This window comes from Electrophorus electricus, chromosome 25 (assembly GCF_041902795.1).
Source record: "Electrophorus electricus isolate QZ-2024a chromosome 25, ASM4190279v1, whole genome shotgun sequence".
Taxonomy (NCBI): domain Eukaryota; kingdom Metazoa; phylum Chordata; class Actinopteri; order Gymnotiformes; family Gymnotidae; genus Electrophorus; species Electrophorus electricus.
The window spans coordinates 6,741,988-6,765,000 of record NC_137521.1 but is presented as its reverse complement, the minus strand read 5'-3'; the positions used below and the strand labels follow the sequence as shown (position 1 = coordinate 6,765,000).

Genomic DNA, 23,013 nt, shown 5'->3' with positions numbered 1-23,013 from the left:
AAGCAGAGAGGCCGGCAGCGTGACAGTCAGCGCCCAGGTCAGTACCCTGCTCTCTGGTGGAAAGCAAAGGTACTACAGCTAGATTCATATAGGGTTTTTTTTCACGACGCCTAACTGACCCAGATATAAATATTTCAATACAACGAGCAACCACAGTAAATTAATATTAAATGTACACTTCACCTCACAACCCCCCCCACCGCAAAAAAACCCCCAACCAAATCCATCAATCAGATGTCTGACCATTTCATAAAGCCCACTTTAGTAATGATATCTCCCACAGTCACACATTTACGGCATTCAGCAGACGACCTTATCCACAGTGAACCTGTGACTGTGGTGTTGTTAGCTCCATATATATGGCTTTCCCTCAATCTGTTAATTTAATCTTTTAATATGCTGAATTGAAGAAAGTGGCCTGAGCTGATGAATTATATCTTTTTTTATTTTGTGTGTAAAATGTAAAAATTTGTGTTACTTACCTGGGGGATAGATGGCACCAGGATGAACAATGGGAAAAAGGCAAGCCAGTGGAGGCAGTGTGACGTTAAGCCTTCCCAGTATTAATGTCTGAGATTATGGAGGACAAAGTAACTCTGCCCTCTCTTGTTAAACAAAAGTTTAACTGTGGTAGCAATGGAGCATTTTCTATGCAAAATAAGTCAGCTCAGCAGTTAAAATCATATTATACCAGGGCTCTTGACAAATGAATCCGGCTTGGGTAAGAAGACTCAGTTAGGAATTTTCTACATCAAAAGCAACAAGATAAAGTTATGTTTACTTAACCTAGCTACAGGTAGCAGGCCACTTATGAAGGCCAGCAGGGTTGACGATGAATCCCATGTCATGACTATAAACCCTCCATGTGCATATGCTTATTCTACCCCCAAAAATAGTCCACACACAAATAAAAAACTCTTCACTTTAATAGCAGCCGCGTCCCTGTTTCAGTTTTTCTTACATTTGTGTACGTCTGGAAATGTGGTTGATAACAGGGTGATGGCTAGAAGAACAACACATGATGAAATACCAAGAGCACAGAAACAGCGCACAAAACCAGCACCAAGTTTCCACTTCCTTTAGTCATGAAGATCACCATTTTCCTTTTATAGAACTGACGACACAGGAGTTAGAAAAATAGAGCAACATCTATGTTCATTTGTGCCTCTGTATCAATTAGAATAGTGAGGCTCTTGGGCAAAGGGTACCTAGGAATGTTCCAGACAATCAAACGCACTGGTAAGCTGCTAATCCATGTCACTCAGGTTTTAGTTCATGCAGTGGCACCTTCATGCCTCTACTTTTTACATTTATGTTTAAAGACAGAGAGAAAAGGAGAAATAGATGAGATGGTACAGAGACATTGCAAAAGGACAAATGCTTACTTTTGCTGTCTAAGCAGGAGCCATGCCAGTGAATTGAACCGACTTTAACCTCAATGTCGGCTGCTTCCAAAAGTCAGACACATACTTGCACATTTCTCTGTATGGTCATTGCTTGATGAATTTCCTCTAAAATTAAGCATGAGATTTGTTTTTAAAATATAAATTACAGCCACAAAACAATCTAGTATATGCACAATAAGGACAAGTAAATAAACAGTACATGAATTAAAATCACACATATGCACAGACAAAACAAAAAACAATACTATGCAAACCAAAGTGACCCAAGGTGAATGGTGTAATCATTCACATTTATGTGTATTTTTTACGAAGGGTCATTCATTCACCTTTAACGCAAACCACAGAGTCTAATATTGCACCTTTAAATTGGTTACAACCAAAGAAACCATCAGTGTGCAATGTTTTTGTTCGACTGTGGCAATGTGAAAGCTCCAGCACTATGGTCTTCACTACAATGGGGGGGGAAATTATATTTGTAAAAATATACAGATAAAGAATACACAACTTCAAAGCCAAGAAAACGAGACACAATAACTGAGCGACAAGCTGATATTTCAGCAGAGTGGGAAGTCGAAAGTTCTTCTCCAGAAATCTCAAAGGTTGTGTACTGGTAAGAGCACTCCAAAGCCAACCTAATCAGAAAACCAATCTGCTGGAACAGCCTGGGAAATGCACAGTGACAGTATTTCTTGTTTTGGTTATGCAGTCCAGCACATTAAATCTATGTTTAGCGTATATGATTTTTATGAACATAAAGCACATAATTTACAGGGTATTTATATCTGTATTGGCTGAATAGAGCAATTAGACCTCTTTTCCCCTCCCATTTGAGGGAAAAGCAATCAGATAAATTAATAAATGTTTAGCAAAATGTTTAAATACATGGGTGCAAATTTTATGCACTTCATAACTGCCTGTAGTCTATGAGCCATAAACATGACCAGGCCCTCAGAATCTTGCATGGCCCATTTTCCCTGCCTGCTCATGTTGGAGGCTTTTCAAAATGAAATGCAGGCTAAATTGAATTGAGGTCAGGTGACTGGGTCGTTGACTTGGCCAGTCAAGAATATCCCATCTTTGGGGGCACTGAAACTCCGCAGTTGCTGTAACGCAAGGTGAATCTCCACCATGAGACGTTGAAGCTATTTGATTGGATGTGAGCAGTTATGCTGTTTCTGTGCAATTAATTCACCCTGCTACCACAGCTGGCGATCACTCTTACAGAGGATCATCTTGGTGTCTATGACTGTATATGGAAAGTGGTCCTCTTCTGTCTTTCCTCATTTCCAGCACTCTTGGGCTGGTTCTCCACCAGTTTTTGATTGTCTGCCAGTTGTTATGCTATGGCTCAGCAAGAGACCAAAACAGCCCGTTCTGACACACCTACAGCCCAGTCCTAACCCTAGATAAAAAATGCTGAATCACCTTAAAAGATAAGGCTTTCGCCCTATCCAGGAATCCAGCCCTGATGGTCCTGCCATGTCTCTGATCAAGCCCGGGTTTGAGCTCCGGTGATGCTCTTTAGTAACATTCCCATATCTTTACGGACGAGAAGGAGCAGACTTCAGCTGCACATGCCACATCTAGAATCAAACCTAGACCCTTCATTAGTGCATGAAGAAAGCATGGTGTATCGCAAAGTCTGCCACTGAACAGCTGAGCAGATAGCTGACTTCTGACCCTGGGATAGAGGAGGATGTTGAGTAAATATATTATTGTTATTCCTATAGATGTAAAAATAACAGAAGCGCTGGCAGTCTGTACTCTAGGAGCATGCTTTGATTTTAAATCCACAGTGCCAGAGTACTGAGCCAAAACACCAAAAGCGGTGTCAGTGTCTACTCAGAAACTGCACTATTCGTGGTAAGATAACTCCTAAATCCATAGAAAACAGTATGTTTCAGGCTGCTAGGTGGCATTTAGGTTTGTTAGTCATGACCAATATGGAAAGGAGAAGGTGCTCCAACAAACACAGAGTGGAATGGAACACGTTTCAGGATATGCACACAACCCTCCATGTACAGGGCCCCATGGGAAGAGATGTCTTTAAGAAGTGCAAATTTCAACATGTGTAATTAGTGTGCAAGCGCGTTTCATCATCTCAGGTGAAAAACAAACGAGCCCTTAACAGACATGGAAAGAGAGATAGTGCGAGACAGAGAGAGAATGACAGAGGAACACAGAGACACACAAAAATGTGTGAGAGAAAAGAAGAGAGTGAGCCCCTCTCCCCACTGCATTACAGCGATTGGGAGGAGAACAAGCCAAATTGCATTTTCCCCATAGTCTTTTTTTGTACATTTTTCTACTGTTTGATGCCTTCCAGTGTAAGAGGTGCCACAGCAGAATGATGAGACATTGTTGGGAGTCAGGACATTGTTGAAAAGTCACATGATGTAGCCACTCGTGTGGCTCCTGCAGGTTCCCTGTCCAGCAGGACAACCCAGGAAAGCATCTCAGGTCCTCCAGTGTCCCATGATGCCATGGGAACCACCTTCCACCTGCCCTGTCCAGGAACTCTGTGTGTGTGTGTGTGTGAGATATATATATATATATATATATATATATATATATATATATATATATATATATATATAGATATATATATATATATATAGATATATATATATATATAGATATATATATATATATATATATGAGAGACAAGGATTAGTACAGCCAGTGTTCAGTTGGTTTCGTAGGATGAGAGCAGAGCAGCATCCACGGGCTCCATGCAGGAGGGGCAGGTGAAGGAGCGCATGAGCCAGTCGTCGATGCAGTCCATGTGGTAGATGTGCATGCAGGGCAGGAAGCGGATTGGGTCGCCGTACACGAAATCCAGCATGCAGATCACACACCTGCACAGGGAGACAGCACTGTGAGAGCAGCACTTCACAGCACTGCTGGGCTGCTGCTGGTCTTACTTTGAAAAAATACACTGCAAAGCTGACACATGCCTGCATATTATTATCTGGTTATTCTGCAGGTTTTAGCCCAGAAAGAAGTTGTGTGTAAATCTCTGAGAACTTCTAACATTTAGGTAAAAATTCTGAAATACAAAAGGGCGTATTTTTCCTAATACCTTGGTCCCTTTCTAATTTTGGACAAAATAGATATGGCTAAAAATATATTAACGACATAGCCATTTCATTTATTTAGGGGAAAAAAAGTAGCGTCGGGCAGAAGGATGTTAGTTAGGCTGCTCACTCTCGTATCTTCTTCTCGGTGCCGTCACTGCCGGGGTCAAACACTCCCTTGGGCAGGTGCTGGATGAGGCCGATCCTCTGGGCGATACGCACCTGCTCCTCCTCCGTCAGCTGTGTCGCCAACCGGGTCTGACTCGGAGTGGGGTGGTACACGGGAACATGAATCTGCTCCTACATAAACACACACGCATGCACAACAAAATATGAGCTTGCACGTCTCCACCTCCTTAACAAGATTCAAATGAAGGAATTGGGCGTCTGACTGTAAACCAATATGGGAAAGTGAGTAACCAAGCTAGATGAGAAATTGCGTTTTAATAATGAAGTGGACTATAGTTATTAGTAAGCGTTATCATATTGCAAGTGGGAAATATGAATTATGCTCCACTAGGGGGCAATATTTCATCGAAACTTTGTTTCATGCATATATGGGGGTAGGGAGGTAGGTGGTTCTAGTCAAACAGATGCTTCGTATGCATTCCCTAGGAGAACCAGTGGGAAAACAGGTGATAGTGCTTAGACCAACGCTATAAGGGCAAGACATTAACATATGTTATCCTTTTATCCCTTACAACCAACGGAGCCACATCACTAGACATAAATATTCTGTTGCCTGACCTTTTGTCTATGACCAACGAGTGAAATGTTTCCCACAGGAGAGTCTTTAGAAGTGGCGTCTTTTCTTTACTGCAGAAGTCTAAACACACGATGCTGGTCAGTTGGGAAACGAAATCAGAAGTGAGCAGCAGTGGTCTGTGACTCTAAATGAGCTGAAGCCCAAAGTAATGACAGAGCAGTGGCTGCCAATTTCTCCGTTTTCGGCGCTGCCTGAGCTCACCGGGCCACAAACCATGATGTCGTCATCACAAGCTGTGAGAGACACTTGTATGTGGCCAACACTGGCCACACAGCACCCACTCTCCACACACACACAGACCCCAAACACACCCACAGCATCCACACACCCTCTCCACCCACACACACACACAGACCCCAAACACACCCACAGCATCCACACACCCTCTCCAGACCCACACAGCACCCACTCTCCAGACCCACACAGCACCCACTCTCCAGACCCACACAGCACCCAAACACATCCACACCCACAGCACCCAAGCACCCACTCTCTACACACGCACACACACCTCTCCGCACGCGCACACACACACCTCTCCACACGCGCACACACCCACCTCTCCACACGCGCACACACACACCCACCTCTCCGCACACACCCAAAACTCTCCGGGCACACACACACACACACACACACACACACACACACACACACACCCCCACCAACCACCCACACACACCCCAACCACCCCACCAACCACTCTCCACACACACACCCCCCCAACCACTCTCCACACACACACACACACCCCCCACCAACCGCTCTCCACACACACACACACCCAACCGCTCTCCACACCCTCCCACCACTCCACACCCCCCCACCCACCGCTCTCCACACACACACACACCCCACCAACCACTCTCCACACACCCCCCACCAACCACCCCCACACACCCCAACCACCCCACCAACCGCTCTCCACACACACACACACACCCCCCCCACCACCACTCTCCACACACACACCCCCCCCACCAACCGCTCTCCACACACACACCCCCCCACCAACCGCTCTCCACACACACCCCCCAACCGCTCTCCACACACACCCCCCAACCGCTCTCCACACACACCCCCCAACCGCTCTCCCACACACACACACACAAACCCCCCACACACCCCCCCACCAACCGCTCTCCCACACACACACACACCCAACCGCTCTCCACACCCTCCCACCGCTCTCCACACCCCCCCACCCACCGCTCTCCACACACACACACACCCCCCCACCAACCACTCTCCACACACACACACCCCCCCCACCAACCACTCTCCACACACACACACACCCCCCCCACCAACCACTCTCCACACACACACACACACACACCCCCCACCAACCACTCTCCACACACACACACCCCCCCACCAACCACTCTCCACACACACACACCCCCCCCACCAACCACTCTCCACACACACACCCCCCACCAACCACTCTCCACACACACACCCCCCACCAACCACTCTCCACACACACACACCCAACCGCTCTCCACACCCCCACCACTCCACACCCCCCCACCCACCGCTCTCCACACACACACACACCCCCCCCACCCACCGCTCTCCACACACACCCCCCAACCGCTCTCCACACACACCCCCCAACCGCTCTCCACACACACACACACAAACCCCCCACACACACCCCCCCACCAACCGCTCTCCCCACACACACACACACCCAACCGCTCTCCACACCCTCCCACCGCTCTCCACACCCCCCACCCACCGCTCTCCACACACACACACACCCCCCCACCAACCACTCTCCACACACACACACCCCCCCCACCAACCACTCTCCACACACACACACACCCCCCCCACCAACCACTCTCCACACACACACCCCCCACCAACCACTCTCCACACACACACACCCAACCGCTCTCCACACCCTCCCACCACTCCACACCCCCCACCCACCGCTCTCCACACACACACACACCCCCCCCACCCACCGCTCTCCACACACACCCCCCAACCGCTCTCCACACACACCCCCCAACCGCTCTCCACACACACACACACAAACCCCCCACACACCCCCCCACCAACCGCTCTCCCCACACACACACACACCCAACCGCTCTCCACACCCTCCCACCGCTCTCCACACCCCCCCACCCACCGCTCTCCACACACACACACACCCCCCCACCAACCACTCTCCACACACACACACCCCCCCACCAACCACGCTCCACACACACACACACCCCCCCCACCAACCACCCCTCCACACACACACACACACACACCCCCCACCAACCACTCCTCCACACACACACACCCCCCCCCACCAACCACTCTCCACACACACACACCCACCCCACCAACCACTCTCCACACACACACCCCCCACCAACCACTCTCCACACACACCCCCCCACCAACCACTCTCCACACACACACACCCAACCGCTCTCCACACCCTCCCACCACTCACACCCCCCCACCCACCGCTCTCCACACACACACACACACCCCCCCCACCCACCGCTCTCCCACACACCCCCCCCCACCCCGCTCTCCACACACACACCACACCCCCCCACCAACCACTCTCCACACACACCCCCCCACCAACCACTCTCCACACACACCCCCCCCACCAACCACTCTCCACACACACCCCCCCCACCAACCACTCTCCACACACACACACCCCCCCCACCAACCGCTCTCCACACACACCCCCCCCCACCAACCGCTCTCCACACACACCCCCCCAACCGCTCTCCACACACACACACCCCCCAACCGCTCTCCACACACACACACACAAACCCCACACACACACCCCCCCACCAACCGCTCTCCACACACACACACACACACACCCACCCAACCGCTCTCCACACCCACACACACACACACACCCAACCGCTCTCCACACCCTCCCACCACTCCACACCCCCCCACCAACCACTCTCCACACACACACACCCCCCCCCACCAACCACTCTCCACACACACACACACACCCCCCCCACCAACCACTCTCCACACACACACACACACACCCCCACCAACCACTCTCCACACACACACCACCCCCCACCAACCACTCTCCACACACACACACACACACACACACCAACCGCTCTCCACACCCTCCCACCACTCCACACCCCCCCACCCACCGCTCTCCACACACACACCCCCCCCACCAACCGCTCTCCACACACACACACACACCCCCCCCACCAACCGCTCTCCACACACACCACCCCCCCACCAACCGCTCTCCACACACACACACACCCCCCCCACCAACCGCTCTCCACACACACCCACCCCCCCCACCAACCGCTCTCCACACACACACCCACCCCCCCCACCAACCGCTCTCCACACACACACACACACCCCCCCCACCAACCGCTCTCCACACACACACACACCCCCCCCCACCAACCGCTCTCCACACACACACACACACCCCCCCCACCAACCGCTCTCCACACACACCCACCCCCCCACCAACCGCTCTCCACACACCCACCCCCCCCACCAACCGCTCTCACACACACCACTCCAACCCCCCCACCACCCGCTCTCCACACACACACCCACCCCCCCCACCAACACCGCTCTCCACACAACACACCCACCCCCCCCACCAACCGCTCTCCACACACACACCCACCCCCCCCACCAACCGCTCTCCACACACACACCCACCCCCCCACCAACCGCTCTCCACACACACACCCACCCCCCCAACCGCTCTGCACACACACACACCCCCCCCCAACCGCTCTCCACACACACACACCCCCCACCAACCGCTCTCCACACACCCCACCCCACCAACCGCTCTCCACACACACCCCCCCACCAACCGCTCTCCACACACACCCCCCCCACCAACCGCTCTCCCACACACACCCCCCCCACCAACCGCTCTCCACACACACCCCCCCAACCGCTCTCCACACACACACAAACCCCCCCCCCCACCAACCGCTCTCCACACACACACACACACCCAACCGCTCTCCACACCCTCCCACCACTCCACACCCCCCCCCCCACCGCTCTCCACACACACACACCCCCCCCACCCACCGCTCTCCACACACACCCCCCCCACCCACCGCTCTCCACACACCACCCCCCCACCCACCGCTCTCCACACACACCCCCCCACCAACCGCTCTCCACACCCCCCCCACCAACCGCTCTCCACACACCCCCCCCCCACCAACCGCTCTCCACACCCCCCCCCACCAACCGCTCTCCACACACACCCACCCACCAACCGCTCTCCACACCCCCCCCCACCCAACCGCTCCACACACCCCCCCCCACCAACCGTCTCCACACACAACCGCTCTCCACACACACACCCCCACCAACCACTCTCCCACACACACCCCACCAACCACTCTCCACACACACACCCCCACCAACCACTCTCCACACACACACCCCCACCAACCACTCTCCACACACACACCCCCACCAACCACTCTCCACACACACACCCCCACCAACCACTCTCCACACACACACCCCCCAACCACTCTCCACACACAACCCCCACCGCTCTCCACACACCCACACCCCCCCCACCAACCGCTCTCCACACACACACCCACACCCCCCCACCAACCGCTCTCCACACACACACCCACACCCCCCCCACCACCGCTCTCCACACACACACCCACACCCCCCCACCCACCGCTCTCCACACACACACCCACACCCCCCCACCAACCGCTCTCCACACACACACACACCCTACCACACCCCCCCACCCTCTCCACACACACACCCACACCCCCCCCACCAACCGCTCTCCACACACACACACACACACACACCCCCCACCAACCGCTCTCCACACACACACCCACACCCAACCGCTCTCCACACACACACCCACACCCCAACCACACCCCCCCACCACTCTCCACACACACACCCCACCAACCGCCCACACACTCCCCAACCACCCCATCACACACTCTCCACACACACACCCCCACCAACCACTCTCCCACACACACACCCCCACCAACCACTCTCCACACACACCCCCAACCGCTCTCCACACTCACACACACCCCCCCACCCCACCACTCTCCACACACACACCCACACCCCCCCCACCAACCGCTCTCCACACACACACCACACCCCCCCCACCAACCGCTCTCCACACACACACACACCCCACCAACCACTCTCCACACACACACCCACACCCCCCCCACCAACCGCTCTCCACACACACACACACCCCAACCACACCCCCCCACCACTCTCCCTCACACACCCACACCCCCCCACCAACCGCTCTCCACACACACACACACACACACACCCCCCACCAACCGCTCTCCACACACACACCCACACCCAACCGCTCTCCACACACACACCCACACCCCACCACACCCCCCCACTCTCCACACACACCCACCAACCGCCCACACACACCCCAACCACCCCAACCACTCTCCACACACACACCCCCCACCAACCACTCTCCACACACACACCCCCACCAACCACTCTCCACACACACCCCAACCTCACCAACCCACACCCCCCACCACTCTCCCACACACACACCACACACCCCCACCAACCGCTCTCCACTCACACACCCACACCCCTCCCCACACCCCCCCACACACACCCACACCCAACCGTTCTCCACACACACACACACACCCATCGCTCTCACACACACACACACACACCCAACCGCTCTCCACACACACACCCACACCCAACACACCCCCCCACCCTCTCCACCCACACACACCCCACCACTCTCCACACACACCCCAACCACCCCACCAACCACTCTCCACCCACACCCACCCCAACCCTCTCCACACACACCCCACCCACCCCACCAACCACTCTCCACACACACACACCCCCCCCACCAACCACTCTCCACACACACACACCCCCCCCACCAACCACTCTCCACACACACACACACCCCCCCACCAACCACTCTCCACACACACACACACCCCCCCACCAACCACTCTCCACACACACACACCCCCCACCACCACTCTCCACACACACACACCCCCCCCACCAACCACTCTCACACACACACACACACCCCCCACCAACCACTCTCCACACACACACACACCCCCCCACCAACCACTCTCCACACACACACACACCCCCCCACCACCCACTCTCCACACACACACACCCCCCCACCAACCACTCTCCACTCTCACACACCCCCCACCAACCACTCTCCACACACACACACACCCCCCACCAACCACTCTCCTCACACACACACCCCCCCACCAACCACTCTCCACACACACACACACCCCCCCACCAACCACTCTCCACACACACACACACCCCCCCCACCATCCACTCTCACACACACACCCCCCCCACCAACCACTCTCCACACACACACACCCCCCCCACCAACCACTCTCCACACACACACACCCCCACCAACCGCTCTCCACACCCACACCCAACCGCTCTCCACACCCTCCCACCACTCCACACACCCCCACCCCCCCACCAACCACTCTCCACACACACCCCCCCCACCAACCACTCTCCACACACACCCCCCCCCACCAACCACTCTCCACACACCCCCCCCCACCAACCACTCTCCACACACACCCCCCCCACCAACCACTCTCCACACACCCCCCCCCCACCAACCACTCTCCACACACCCCCCCCCACCAACCACTCTCCACACACCCCCCCCCACCAACCACTCTCCACACACCCCCCCCACCAACCACACACACCCCCCCACCAACCACTCTCCACACACACACACACCCCCCCACCAACCACTCTCCACACACACACACACCCCCCCACCAACCACTCTCCACACACACACACACCCCCCCCACCAACCACTCTCCACACACACACACACCCCCACCACCAACCACTCTCCACACACACACCCCCCCACCAACCACTCTCCACACACACACACACCCCCCACCAACCACTCTCCACACACACACACCCCCCACCAACCGCTCTCCACACCCACACCCAACCGCTCTCCACACCCTCCCACCACTCCACACACACCCCCACCCCCCCACCAACCACTCTCCACACACACCCCCCCCACCAACCACTCTCCACACACACCCCCCCCACCAACCACTCTCCACACACCCCCCCCCACCAACCACTCTCCACACACCCCCCCCCACCAACCACTCTCCACACACACCCCCCCCACCAACCACTCTCCACACACCCCCCCCACCAACCACTCTCCACACACCCCCCCCCACCAACCACTCTCCACACACCCCCCCCACCAACCACTCTCCACACACCCCCCCCCACCAACCACTCTCCCACACACCCCCCCCCACCAACCACTCTCCACACACCACCCCCCCCACCACTACACCCCCCACCACTCTCCACACACACACCCCCACCAACCACTCTCCACACACACACCCCCCACCAACTACACCCCCCCACCAACCGCTCTCCACACACACACCCAACCGCTCTCCACACCCACACCCAACCGCTCTCCACACCCTCCCACCACTCCACACACCCCCACCCCCCCACCAACCACTCTCCACACACACCCCCCCCACCAACCACTCTCCACACACACCCCCCCCACCAACCACTCTCCACACACACCCCCCCACCAACCACTCTCCACACACACACCCCCCCCACCAACCACTCTCCACACACCCCCCCCCACCAACCACTCTCCCACACACCCCCCCCCCACCAACCACTCTCCACACACACCCCCCCCACCAACCACTCTCCCACACACCCCCCCCCACCAACCACTCTCCACACACCCCCCCCACCAACCACTCTCCACACACCCCCCCCCACCAACCACTCTCCACACACACCCCCCCACCAACCACTCTCCACACACACCCCCCCCCACCAACCACTCTCCACACACACCCCCCCCACCAACTACACCCCCCACCACTCTCCACACACACCCCCCACCAACCACTCTCCACACACACACCCCCCACCAACTACACCCCCCCACCAACCGCTCTCCACACACACACCCAACCGCTCTCCACACCCACACCCAACCGCTCTCCACACCCTCCCACCACTCCACACACCCCCCACCCCCCCACCAACCACTCTCCACACACACCCCCCCCACCAACCACTCTCCACACACACCCCCCCCACCAACCACTCTCCACACACACCCCCCCACCAACCACTCTCCACACACACACACCCCCCCACCAACCCGCTCTCCACACACACCCCCCCCACCAACCACTCTCCACACACACCCCCCCCACCAACTACACCCCCCACCACTCTCCACACACACACCCCCACCAACCACTCTCACACACACACCCCCCACCAACTACACCCCCCCACCAACCGCTCTCCACACACACACCCAACCGCTCTCCACACCCACACCCAACCGCTCTCCACACCCTCCCACCACTCCACACACCCCCCACCCCCCACCAACCACTCTCCACACACACCCCCCCCACCAACCACTCTCCACACACACCCCCCCCACCAACCACTCTCCACACACACCCCCCCCACCAACCACTCTCCACACACACACCCCCCCCCACCAACCACTCTCCACACACACACCCCCCACCAACTACACCCCCCACCACTCTCCACACACACACCCCCACCAACCACTCTCCACACACACACCCCCCACCAACTACACCCCCCCACCACTCTCACACACACACACACACCCCCACCAACCGCTCTCCACACACACACCCACACCCTCCCCACACCCCCCCCACCAACCGCTCTCCACACACACACCCACACCCAACCGCTCTCCACACACACACCCACACCCAACCGCTCTCCACACACACACCCACACCCAACCGCTCTCCACACACACACCCACACCCAACCGCTCTCCACACACACACCCACACCCCAACCACACCCCCCCACCACTCTCCACACACACACACACACACACCCCACCAACCACCCACACACACCCCAACCACCCCACCAACCACTCTCCACACACACACCCCCCACCAACCACTCTCCACACACACACACACCAACCACTCTCCACACACACACCCCCCACCGCTCTCCACACACCCCCACCAACCGCTCTCCACACACACACACACACACCCAACCGCTCTCCACACCCTCCCACCACTCCACCCACCCCCACCCCCCGCTCTCCACACACACACCCCCCCCACCCACCGCTCTCCACACACACACCCCCCCCACCCACCGCTCTCCACACACCCACACCCAACCGCTCTCCACACACACACACACACCCCAACCACACCCCCCCACCACTCTCCACACACACACACCCACACACCCCACCAACCACCCACACACACCCCAACCCCCCCACCAACCACTCTCCACACACACACACCCACCAACCACACCCCCACCCCACCCACCGCTCTCCACACACACCCACACCCCAACCACACCCCCCCACCACTCTCCACACACACACACACACACACACACACACACACACCCCACCAACCACCCACACACACCCCAACCCCCCCACCAACCACTCTCCACACACACCCCCCCACCAACCACTCTCCACACACCCCCCCCACCAACCCACACCCCCCCACCACTCTCCACACACACACCCACACCCCCCCCACCAACCGCTCTCCACACACACACCCACACCCAACCGCTCTGCACACACACACCCACACCCCAACCACACCCCCCCACCACTCTCCACACACACACCCCCCCAACCACTCTCCACACACACACCCCCCCAACCGCTCTCCACACACACACCCCCCCAACCGCTCTCCACACACACACCCCCCCAACCGCTCTCCACACACACACCCCCCCAACCGCTCTCCACACACCCCCCCAACCGCTCTCCACACACCCCCCCAACCGCTCTCCACACACCCCCACCAACCGCTCTCCACACACACACACACACACACACCCAACCGCTCTCCACACCCCCCCACCCACCGCTCTCCACACCCCCCCCACCCACCGCTCTCCACACACACACCCCCCCACCCACCGCTCTCCACACACACACACCCCCACCACTCTCCACACACCCCCACCACTCTCCACACACACCCACCACTCTCCACACACACCCACCACTCTCCACACACACCCACCACTCTCCACACACACCCACCACTCTCCACACACACCCACACACCACTCTCCACACGATAATGAAAGCATATCGTCATCCCACCCACCCTAAAGCCCCACAATGCCCCAAAGAGATGGTGAAGGAAATAACTCAAGTAGTTTAAATGTCTCCCATGGAAGGTGTTAAAAATTCTGCCATGATGTTGTCGAGTGAGAACAAATACAGGAGGGGGTCCATTAGAGCTTGGGAAGTTTTGCACTTTCAGCACACACTTTCTCATGTTACTGGATCAGCATACTCTCTCTTCAAACCACAGGCCACACACCCACACAGCCAACAATTTTACTGCACCAAACTATACTCTCTTAATGCCTGAAATTCTAGTAGCCCGTCTTCCCACGGATGTTACCCATGCACGGCCGTGCATGGGGAGTTGGTCTGCGAGCCGGGGAGTGCTGGTGGCCCGTGCATCACCAACATCAGATGTCAGATCAAAGCCTGCATGTAATCAGACTGCCTCTGAAAGCGTGTGGACGGGGGAACCTGTCATTGCACGTCGACACGGTCAGGTGCCCAGTTCTGCACAGCCAAAAGCAGCTGGGGAGGACGTAGGCATGTCATTAGAGGGCACCAGTGTCTTTGACAGACAGGAGACGGCAAGGTCAGCTGCACCAACAGCCGTCTGACAGGTGTGCGCACATACACTGGTGCCCTACAGGGCTGAGCGTGTGGGCTGGGCGGCGTGCATGCCAATTCATGGGGGGAAAGGTGAACAGGAGGACAAGAACTCGCTCACCGGGCGAAGGCAACGCTTCTCTCAACTGACACCTTACCATTACTTAATCACGAGAGGGGGTCTAGAGGCTGTGTACGCGCGCGCCTGCGCGCTGGCCGCAAGATGTTTTGTCTGGTAGCCTGCATGGCCGGACATGGTGCAGACAAAGTGTGCCGTCTGGACTACCCCTCCTCCCTCACTGTGAGAATGCAAAACAAACCCTGGCGTTCACTACAGTCTTCAGTACTGTCTCTTTGTTGGTGCTGGCAGCTCACAGCAGCCTCTCCACAGGTTTCCCACCCGCTTTCTCAGCAGACAAAAGCCTCCACACCGCAGTCTCTCTGTATTACCCAAGAAGCGGCAAGTCCCACACACACACACACACACACACACACACACACACAATCCCGCAAGTCCCTCCAGCCTAGTGAGCGCCAACAATGGTGAGCAGACCTGGGCGCAGCACCAGGGAAAGCCTGCTCACGCCAACACCGGCACCTGCACACGCAGGTGAGGCAGACGCCTCCTTACGACGAGGACGCTGGGGTAGTGACCTCGCCCGTGTGAGAGCGCGCACCCAACAGGACAAGGAGAGCGACATGCGTTCCTTCTCGGGATGGAAGTATGTCGGCACGGACATTCCTGTGTGTGCGGATCAGCCCGGGGTGAGGCCAGGCCAGGTGGGACGGGTTTGCTGGGAGGGCCGACAGGCCAGCTGGCGGGAAAGGGCCTGGGCTGAAGGGTTCCTCCTAACTGCTGTTTATTATAACGGACAGGGAGGTTAGGTAAACAATGAGCAAACAGCAAGGGAAAGGGCTTAGTGAGAAATACCCTGAGCTCAGAAGCATAAGAGGAAAAACAATGAGAGAGAGGAAAAAAAAAAAAAAAAAAAAAAAAGTCATTTTTTTAGGCACACAACTGAATTTTTATAGTAAAAGAAAGGCAATGTTTCCATAGTGACTGCCAATATTGGCATTTAATTATAGTTTATTGCATTTTCTTGCAAAAATTGGCTACCGCCATAAAAACAAACAAGAGGTTCTCGCTGCATGTTGTCTAAAGTTTAACTAGTGGTGTAAAGGCCTTCAGTGAGCAGTCATGGGGTATATACACCCACACCATTGCCTAATTAAAGACTGGAACCACTTCTTCACTCTCATCGTAATACTCATATTGCATTTTTATGGAGATTATCACCCATGTACAGAAATATAAATTCTGCATTCCCATATTAGTTACATTAATGGCCTGCAAACTGGTCTCTATTTACAGCTAATATGACCATCTTTAGTACAGCAAAAAAAAACTGATGCTCTGAGTGAGCTCAAGCACACATGCAAACACATGTACACACGCATGCGCGCACACAAACTAAAAGAGAAGGTTAAACAATCAGGCACATATGTAGGTGCATGGCAGCAATGCTGCAGGATACACCGACAGCCTGGAGCAACTCACCACAAACCAGGTCAACGTTCGGTATACTACACAAACACAGATGATAATTAGACAGTCTACATACTGCGTACTAGAGTGCACTGCAGATGCAGTTACACATTGTGTTACTGTTCATTTTGTGAAAGCCATCCTGATTCAAAAACACTTTCACCCATGCAGCGATGACCAATCTTGCACCTCCTTCAAGCAGCATGTGTGAAGAGCATGGGAATGTGGCTACAGCTCTGAACTTTGATGCCTCTGCTACTGCCAGCCAGGGGATTTCAAAACCACAAGAACACGCATGGGATTCTTATAACAGGGTCGGTTTGAGAAAACACAGTAACCGAGGTCTAGTTTCTTCAGCCTGTATACCTGAGACTTGGGACTACTGGGGCTGAAGCAGAGAAGGCTATTCCCGCACAACATTAACATGTGTGAATGGTTTCTTTGTGAAGGCTGTCTGTTTTTTTTTTTCTTTCATAGAATATGAACACCTCTCCTCAAATCCCTCTTTCATAAAGAACGAAAAGAATCACCTTTATCCAAGAAGCAAAACTGCCTTTCAAGCCAAACAGGCTTTTATTTACCTTCACTGAAACTAATGAAGTGCTAAAGATAGATGAAATATTAATCTAGCCTGTGCCACTTTCATTATGACCAGGAGTTTTGATTTCAATCATGTGATTTAACACAAAATATCTAAGACATACTGGAACAATTTAAGTCAAAAGTCTAAAGCTTATACATGAAATACATTTCATGTAGTTTGCCAAGTCAGAGGGAGTCCAGCAAAGCAAAGCTTTCAAATTCTTAACACTGTTAACAAGGTAATGTAGCAGAGAGAGGATTTTATCTGAAAGGGATTTGTTTTTATATTACACTCTTGGAATCAGGCAACAGCAATTCTGAAAGTATGATTAAAATAACAAGGAGTTAATGGGCATTGCAGTTTCACTTGTGAGCTGCAGTTCTGAAAGAGAATATTACCATCAACCTCAGATTATAGTGTACATAAGGAAAAGTGTTCCAGACTGTGGACCAACACATGTTTGGTGAGCATATGTCAAGCTGTGAAATGCTACATAACATCGATTTATTAATTTCCTTTATTAACTGATAGCAGAACTCCAAATAGTGTTTCTCCAGTAATAAAGCAATGCTCGTTCTGTTTTGATGTGCTTTCATAGATCATGTTGCCCCCTTTCCTCACAGTGCGAGGGATCGTCATCGACCTCTACCCATGAATCCCCCCCCCCAGTCTTCTTTTGCCTTTACCTTTTTGCAGACATGCAAAGAAGACAGAGAGTGGAGAAAGAAAATAAAAGCGGGAGAGATGAAGTGTGTGGGAAGAGGGCTTTTGGTCCGCGTGTACGCGTAGTGCGACACTCCAGCTGAGCAGTCCTCCATACAAGCATGGCGCGTGCTCTCTGCATGAGACAGGAAAGAGAGAGGGAGGGACAGGTTGTCTGCCGCACCACAGGCTGGCCGTAAAACACAACACCAAGCAGAGTGCGGGCTGCACGCCAGCCAGAATGGGATCAACCCGATGGGCCGACACTCTGGGTGAGAGGAGGGGAGATGTGCAAGGCTACAGGGACTCTCCGTCATTTCAACAAAGCCTTGACACGCTAATGCGTGCTCCCTCTCCCCCTCATGCTCTCATTTGCTCACTCTGTGTGTCTCTCTCTCACACACACACACACACACACTTATCTACCCATGCCCAGCTTGCAAAGATGAGTCAGCATCTCTACTTAACTGCCCCAAACAAACAAACAAACACACACACAAAAATCTCTCTTCCACCATGAAATTACTGCTCGTCACATCACCTACACATAAAGAGAAAGCGCTTGCCTACATCTCCTAACCTCACTCTGAAGCCGCAGCTGATCTGCCGTGAAGTCAACCAGCTGGGTCTGAGCTTATTAGACAGCTGCATTCACTCCGCTGAACACTAAATACAGCACCTATGAGATTCAGGAAGCATGACAGCTGTAAGAAGAAATCGACCACAAACACGAGTTCCTGTCCAGGCTGCTGTAACCTGGAGCCCAGGGCGGCTCTGCTACCACAAACGAGGCTAGGAAAGACACCCCCCTCAATCCATCGGTTAATTCATCAACAACAAGAGCTGCGCTAATTTTAAATTTTGGGAATCTGTAATACCGTTTTGAAAATGTTCTTAACGTGGGAAAATGTTCTTAGGTTTTCCATCAAGAGGGCCAGTGAGAACAACCAAAATTCCCAATGAAGGAGAAAATGAAACATGTCAAGCATTCTTGGCACACAGTAAATGTGATTTGGGTTGTAAACTTGGCCTGGGCTGGCTCTTTGTCTGCTCCACATAGTTCAAACAGACCTCCTGACGTCAAGCCAACGGTGTTATTCCCAGCCAAAGAGTGTTGTCAGGACACTGCAAGGAGTGAAAGCCAAACACCCCCCCCCCCAAAAAAAAAAAACGCTCGATGCTGTCTGCTTCTCCACCGCTGCCCCCCACGCCTGAGCCAAACACCCATTACATTACAGAGGACCACAGCAATATGAGGCAGTTGAGGGGAATGGCGCTCCCACCAAGCTGCAAAGTGCCTAGTCTAGAAAAGAAGGGAGAGGCAGGAAGACAAGAGGAAGAGAGAGGGAACACTTCTGAAACACTGTGTCATATTTTACACCGAGTGAAGGAACTGTCAAATAGACTCCTGCTCTGGGAACTGATGGTGCACACTGCTACAGAACAGAGTGGGAGTCCTATCTGTCTCATCTTAACTTCCAACAGAATACTGTGCAAGTGTCCACATATCCGACAGAGCTGGAAGCAGCACGCAGCTCCACTGCCGGGCGAAGGCTTCACTCTGATTCAAATTTGACCTGTCTGTCAAGGTTAGGCACAGAATATTCTACTGGTGGAAGTGTCAAAGAATTTCACAGGATGAACAATATTTGTTCTACAGAAGAATTTCACATTTAAATGTTTATATTTTCATTTCTATTTGTTGAAAAGCCAAGAGCCTAGCTACAGCTGTGAGCCAATAACATATCACTGGTTGAAACACTCAGACCTGGCTGTTGTTTTAACCATTTAGAAGAGACCTTAACCAGAGTTTCACATCATTAAGTCATTAACAACCATTGTCTTCTTTGCTCATTACTAGCATTAAGCAGGCTCGCAGTAGCTATATATATATATATATATATATATATATATATATATATATATATATATATATATATATATATATATATATATATATATATATATATATAAAATGGATGAGAGAGAGAGAGAGATGTTTTTCAATAATATATTGTTCAAAATGAAGTTCTGGCATCATCTTGCACACCATATGGAAATTTTAAACTAACCTGTGACTATGACCGTGACCTTGCACTCAAATGTTCAACACCTTCAAGACCAATAGAGACGACAGACATAACAGTCCAACAACACACAGGCTGGGTTGACAAACGCACTGTTGGTCTGAACTTGCAAGCAAACAAAAAAGAACGACAAATACCAAAACCTTAAAAAATGAACCATACTTACTGGATGTGAAATATACAGGAGTCTTTGTAACAGTTCCTTCAGTCAGCGTAAAATATTATACAAGAAATAAACGTCTCAGTGTTTCGTATGTAGTCCATACTCACAGACAGCACAGTGCTGTAATCTAGGAAATAGGTTAGTCCCGCAAAGTTGTGCAAGTGTACATAACTGCGATCCACGTCAATGCAAGAGATGCACAAGACCAAGTTGTTCTCCCAACACACTACAGACCCCATACATGACTGCGCATTAACGCCTCTTCGTGCGTTGAATCAATAAGCCGGCGATGGGAAGTAACCGCTCAAAGGAAACAATGCGCACTCTATAGTTTAATGGTCTGGATGTACATTGTATGCCACGTTTAGGACCTTGACCGTCCGTTAAAATCACACAGAGGATTTAGTGCGCTAACCAGCTAGCGAAGCTAGGCTATCTGAGCTACAAGCAACACAACACAGGGACTTTAGGATAAGGTCGACATGATGTAACGTTAATTGACACCAGGCCAGTATTTCAGGGCTGTGTTTTTTCATGACGGCGTTTAGACGACATATAATTATAAGCGTTATAATACGGCGAAAGGGTTTGGTTTTTTTGTTTTTTGTTTTCTTTTTACAGTTAAAAGCTTTCTTCGTGAACAACGGCTTCTGGCTATGTTAGGGTTCGCTAACGCTAGTTGGCTACCACACATCTTCGAGCTCGAGCGCATCCGAGGTGCCCGTGGCTAAGGAACAAAAGAGATGCGTTAAGTCGCCTTAGACTGCACATTTAAAAGAAACCGCACACGTCCCGACGTTCATAACACCTCTCACCTGATAAGGTGGCGGTGGCTCCTGGTCTGGATCAGCCCCGTCGCCGAAACTCGCTCTGTCTGACTGCGATTCATGGAGCAAGGAGATATCATCCGAAGTAGGAGACTTTAAACAATTGCCCATGTCCTAGCCAACTCCAACACCTTCGTTGTTCAGATTCTGGACCCTAACTAACTGGCCTGTCTGTATTAATCACTTGGACCTGGTTTTGTCACTAAATGCTGATTCCAGACACTTCAGTATCCATCAGAAACAGGGCAGTAAAATCCCCGGGAGCCTGTGTGTGTTTCACCAAAAATAAACCATGTCGAGACAAAGCCCTCAAAGACCTGGCAAAACTAACAGAGAGCCTTGCGCAGCGAGAAGAAAACAAAAGGCTTTTCTTTTAATCAAGCTTTCCTAACTTTACAAAACCCCATTAAATGAGCCAAATGTCTCTTCAGCTGTCGTTTGTCTGTGATCATCTACCTATATCGTAACTGTTGTGTCTTCTCCGATGTCAAATCCCACAATATCAAGTGTTTTCTCTCTCAATGGCGATTCATAGGCGAGTTGCCTTTCAGACAGGCAGTTAGCCCCGCCCCCGCACACCGCAAGCCAATCAAAAGGCTTCTTCTTCAATAAGGAAGTAAGTTTTACATATTCATGCTTCAGTGAGATCACCAAACAGCAACGTTTAAAGCGTTGAAAATGTAGTTAAATGCATAAAGTCAGTTGTGATTTTTGAGATATTTGTCTCTACTGACCGTATTTGCGATATAGAATATGTGTGTGTAACTGTCATAGACGTACTATGTTTTAATGATGTCAATTCACGTTTAAAACCTGATGGCACTATGAAAAAAAAACAAAAAAAAAACCACGAACAACTGATGTCAACTTTGGCTGCTAGCCACCAGTTCTACTTTTAGCTGTCTAACCTGTACCTATTTGTATATACAGATACTTGGGCCACCACGATTCTCTGTCCTATAGGCCAGGCTACTAATAAATATGTTCTG

The 23,013-nt window shown here is 52.9% G+C and overlaps 1 protein-coding gene across 2 annotated transcripts; it reads right to left on the bottom strand.

The window, feature by feature from the left end:
• Positions 1-908: 908 nt before the first annotated feature.
• rnf11b (ring finger protein 11b) lies at positions 909-22,552 on the bottom strand. 2 transcript variants are annotated; one of them, XM_035521802.2, is made up of 3 exons: positions 22,013-22,552; positions 4,614-4,783; positions 909-4,264 (listed from the first exon to the last, which is right to left on the bottom strand). In XM_035521802.2, the coding sequence occupies exons 1-3, from the start codon at positions 22,133-22,135 to the stop codon at positions 4,093-4,095; spliced, it is 465 nt and encodes a 154-aa protein (XP_035377695.1). In that variant the 5' UTR covers positions 22,136-22,552; the 3' UTR covers positions 909-4,092. The 2 variants fall into 2 exon arrangements, with proteins under 2 accessions (XP_035377695.1, XP_035377694.1); XM_035521801.2 differs by lacking the exon at positions 22,013-22,552 and adding an exon at positions 21,305-21,992.
• Positions 22,553-23,013: the final 461 nt, after the last annotated feature.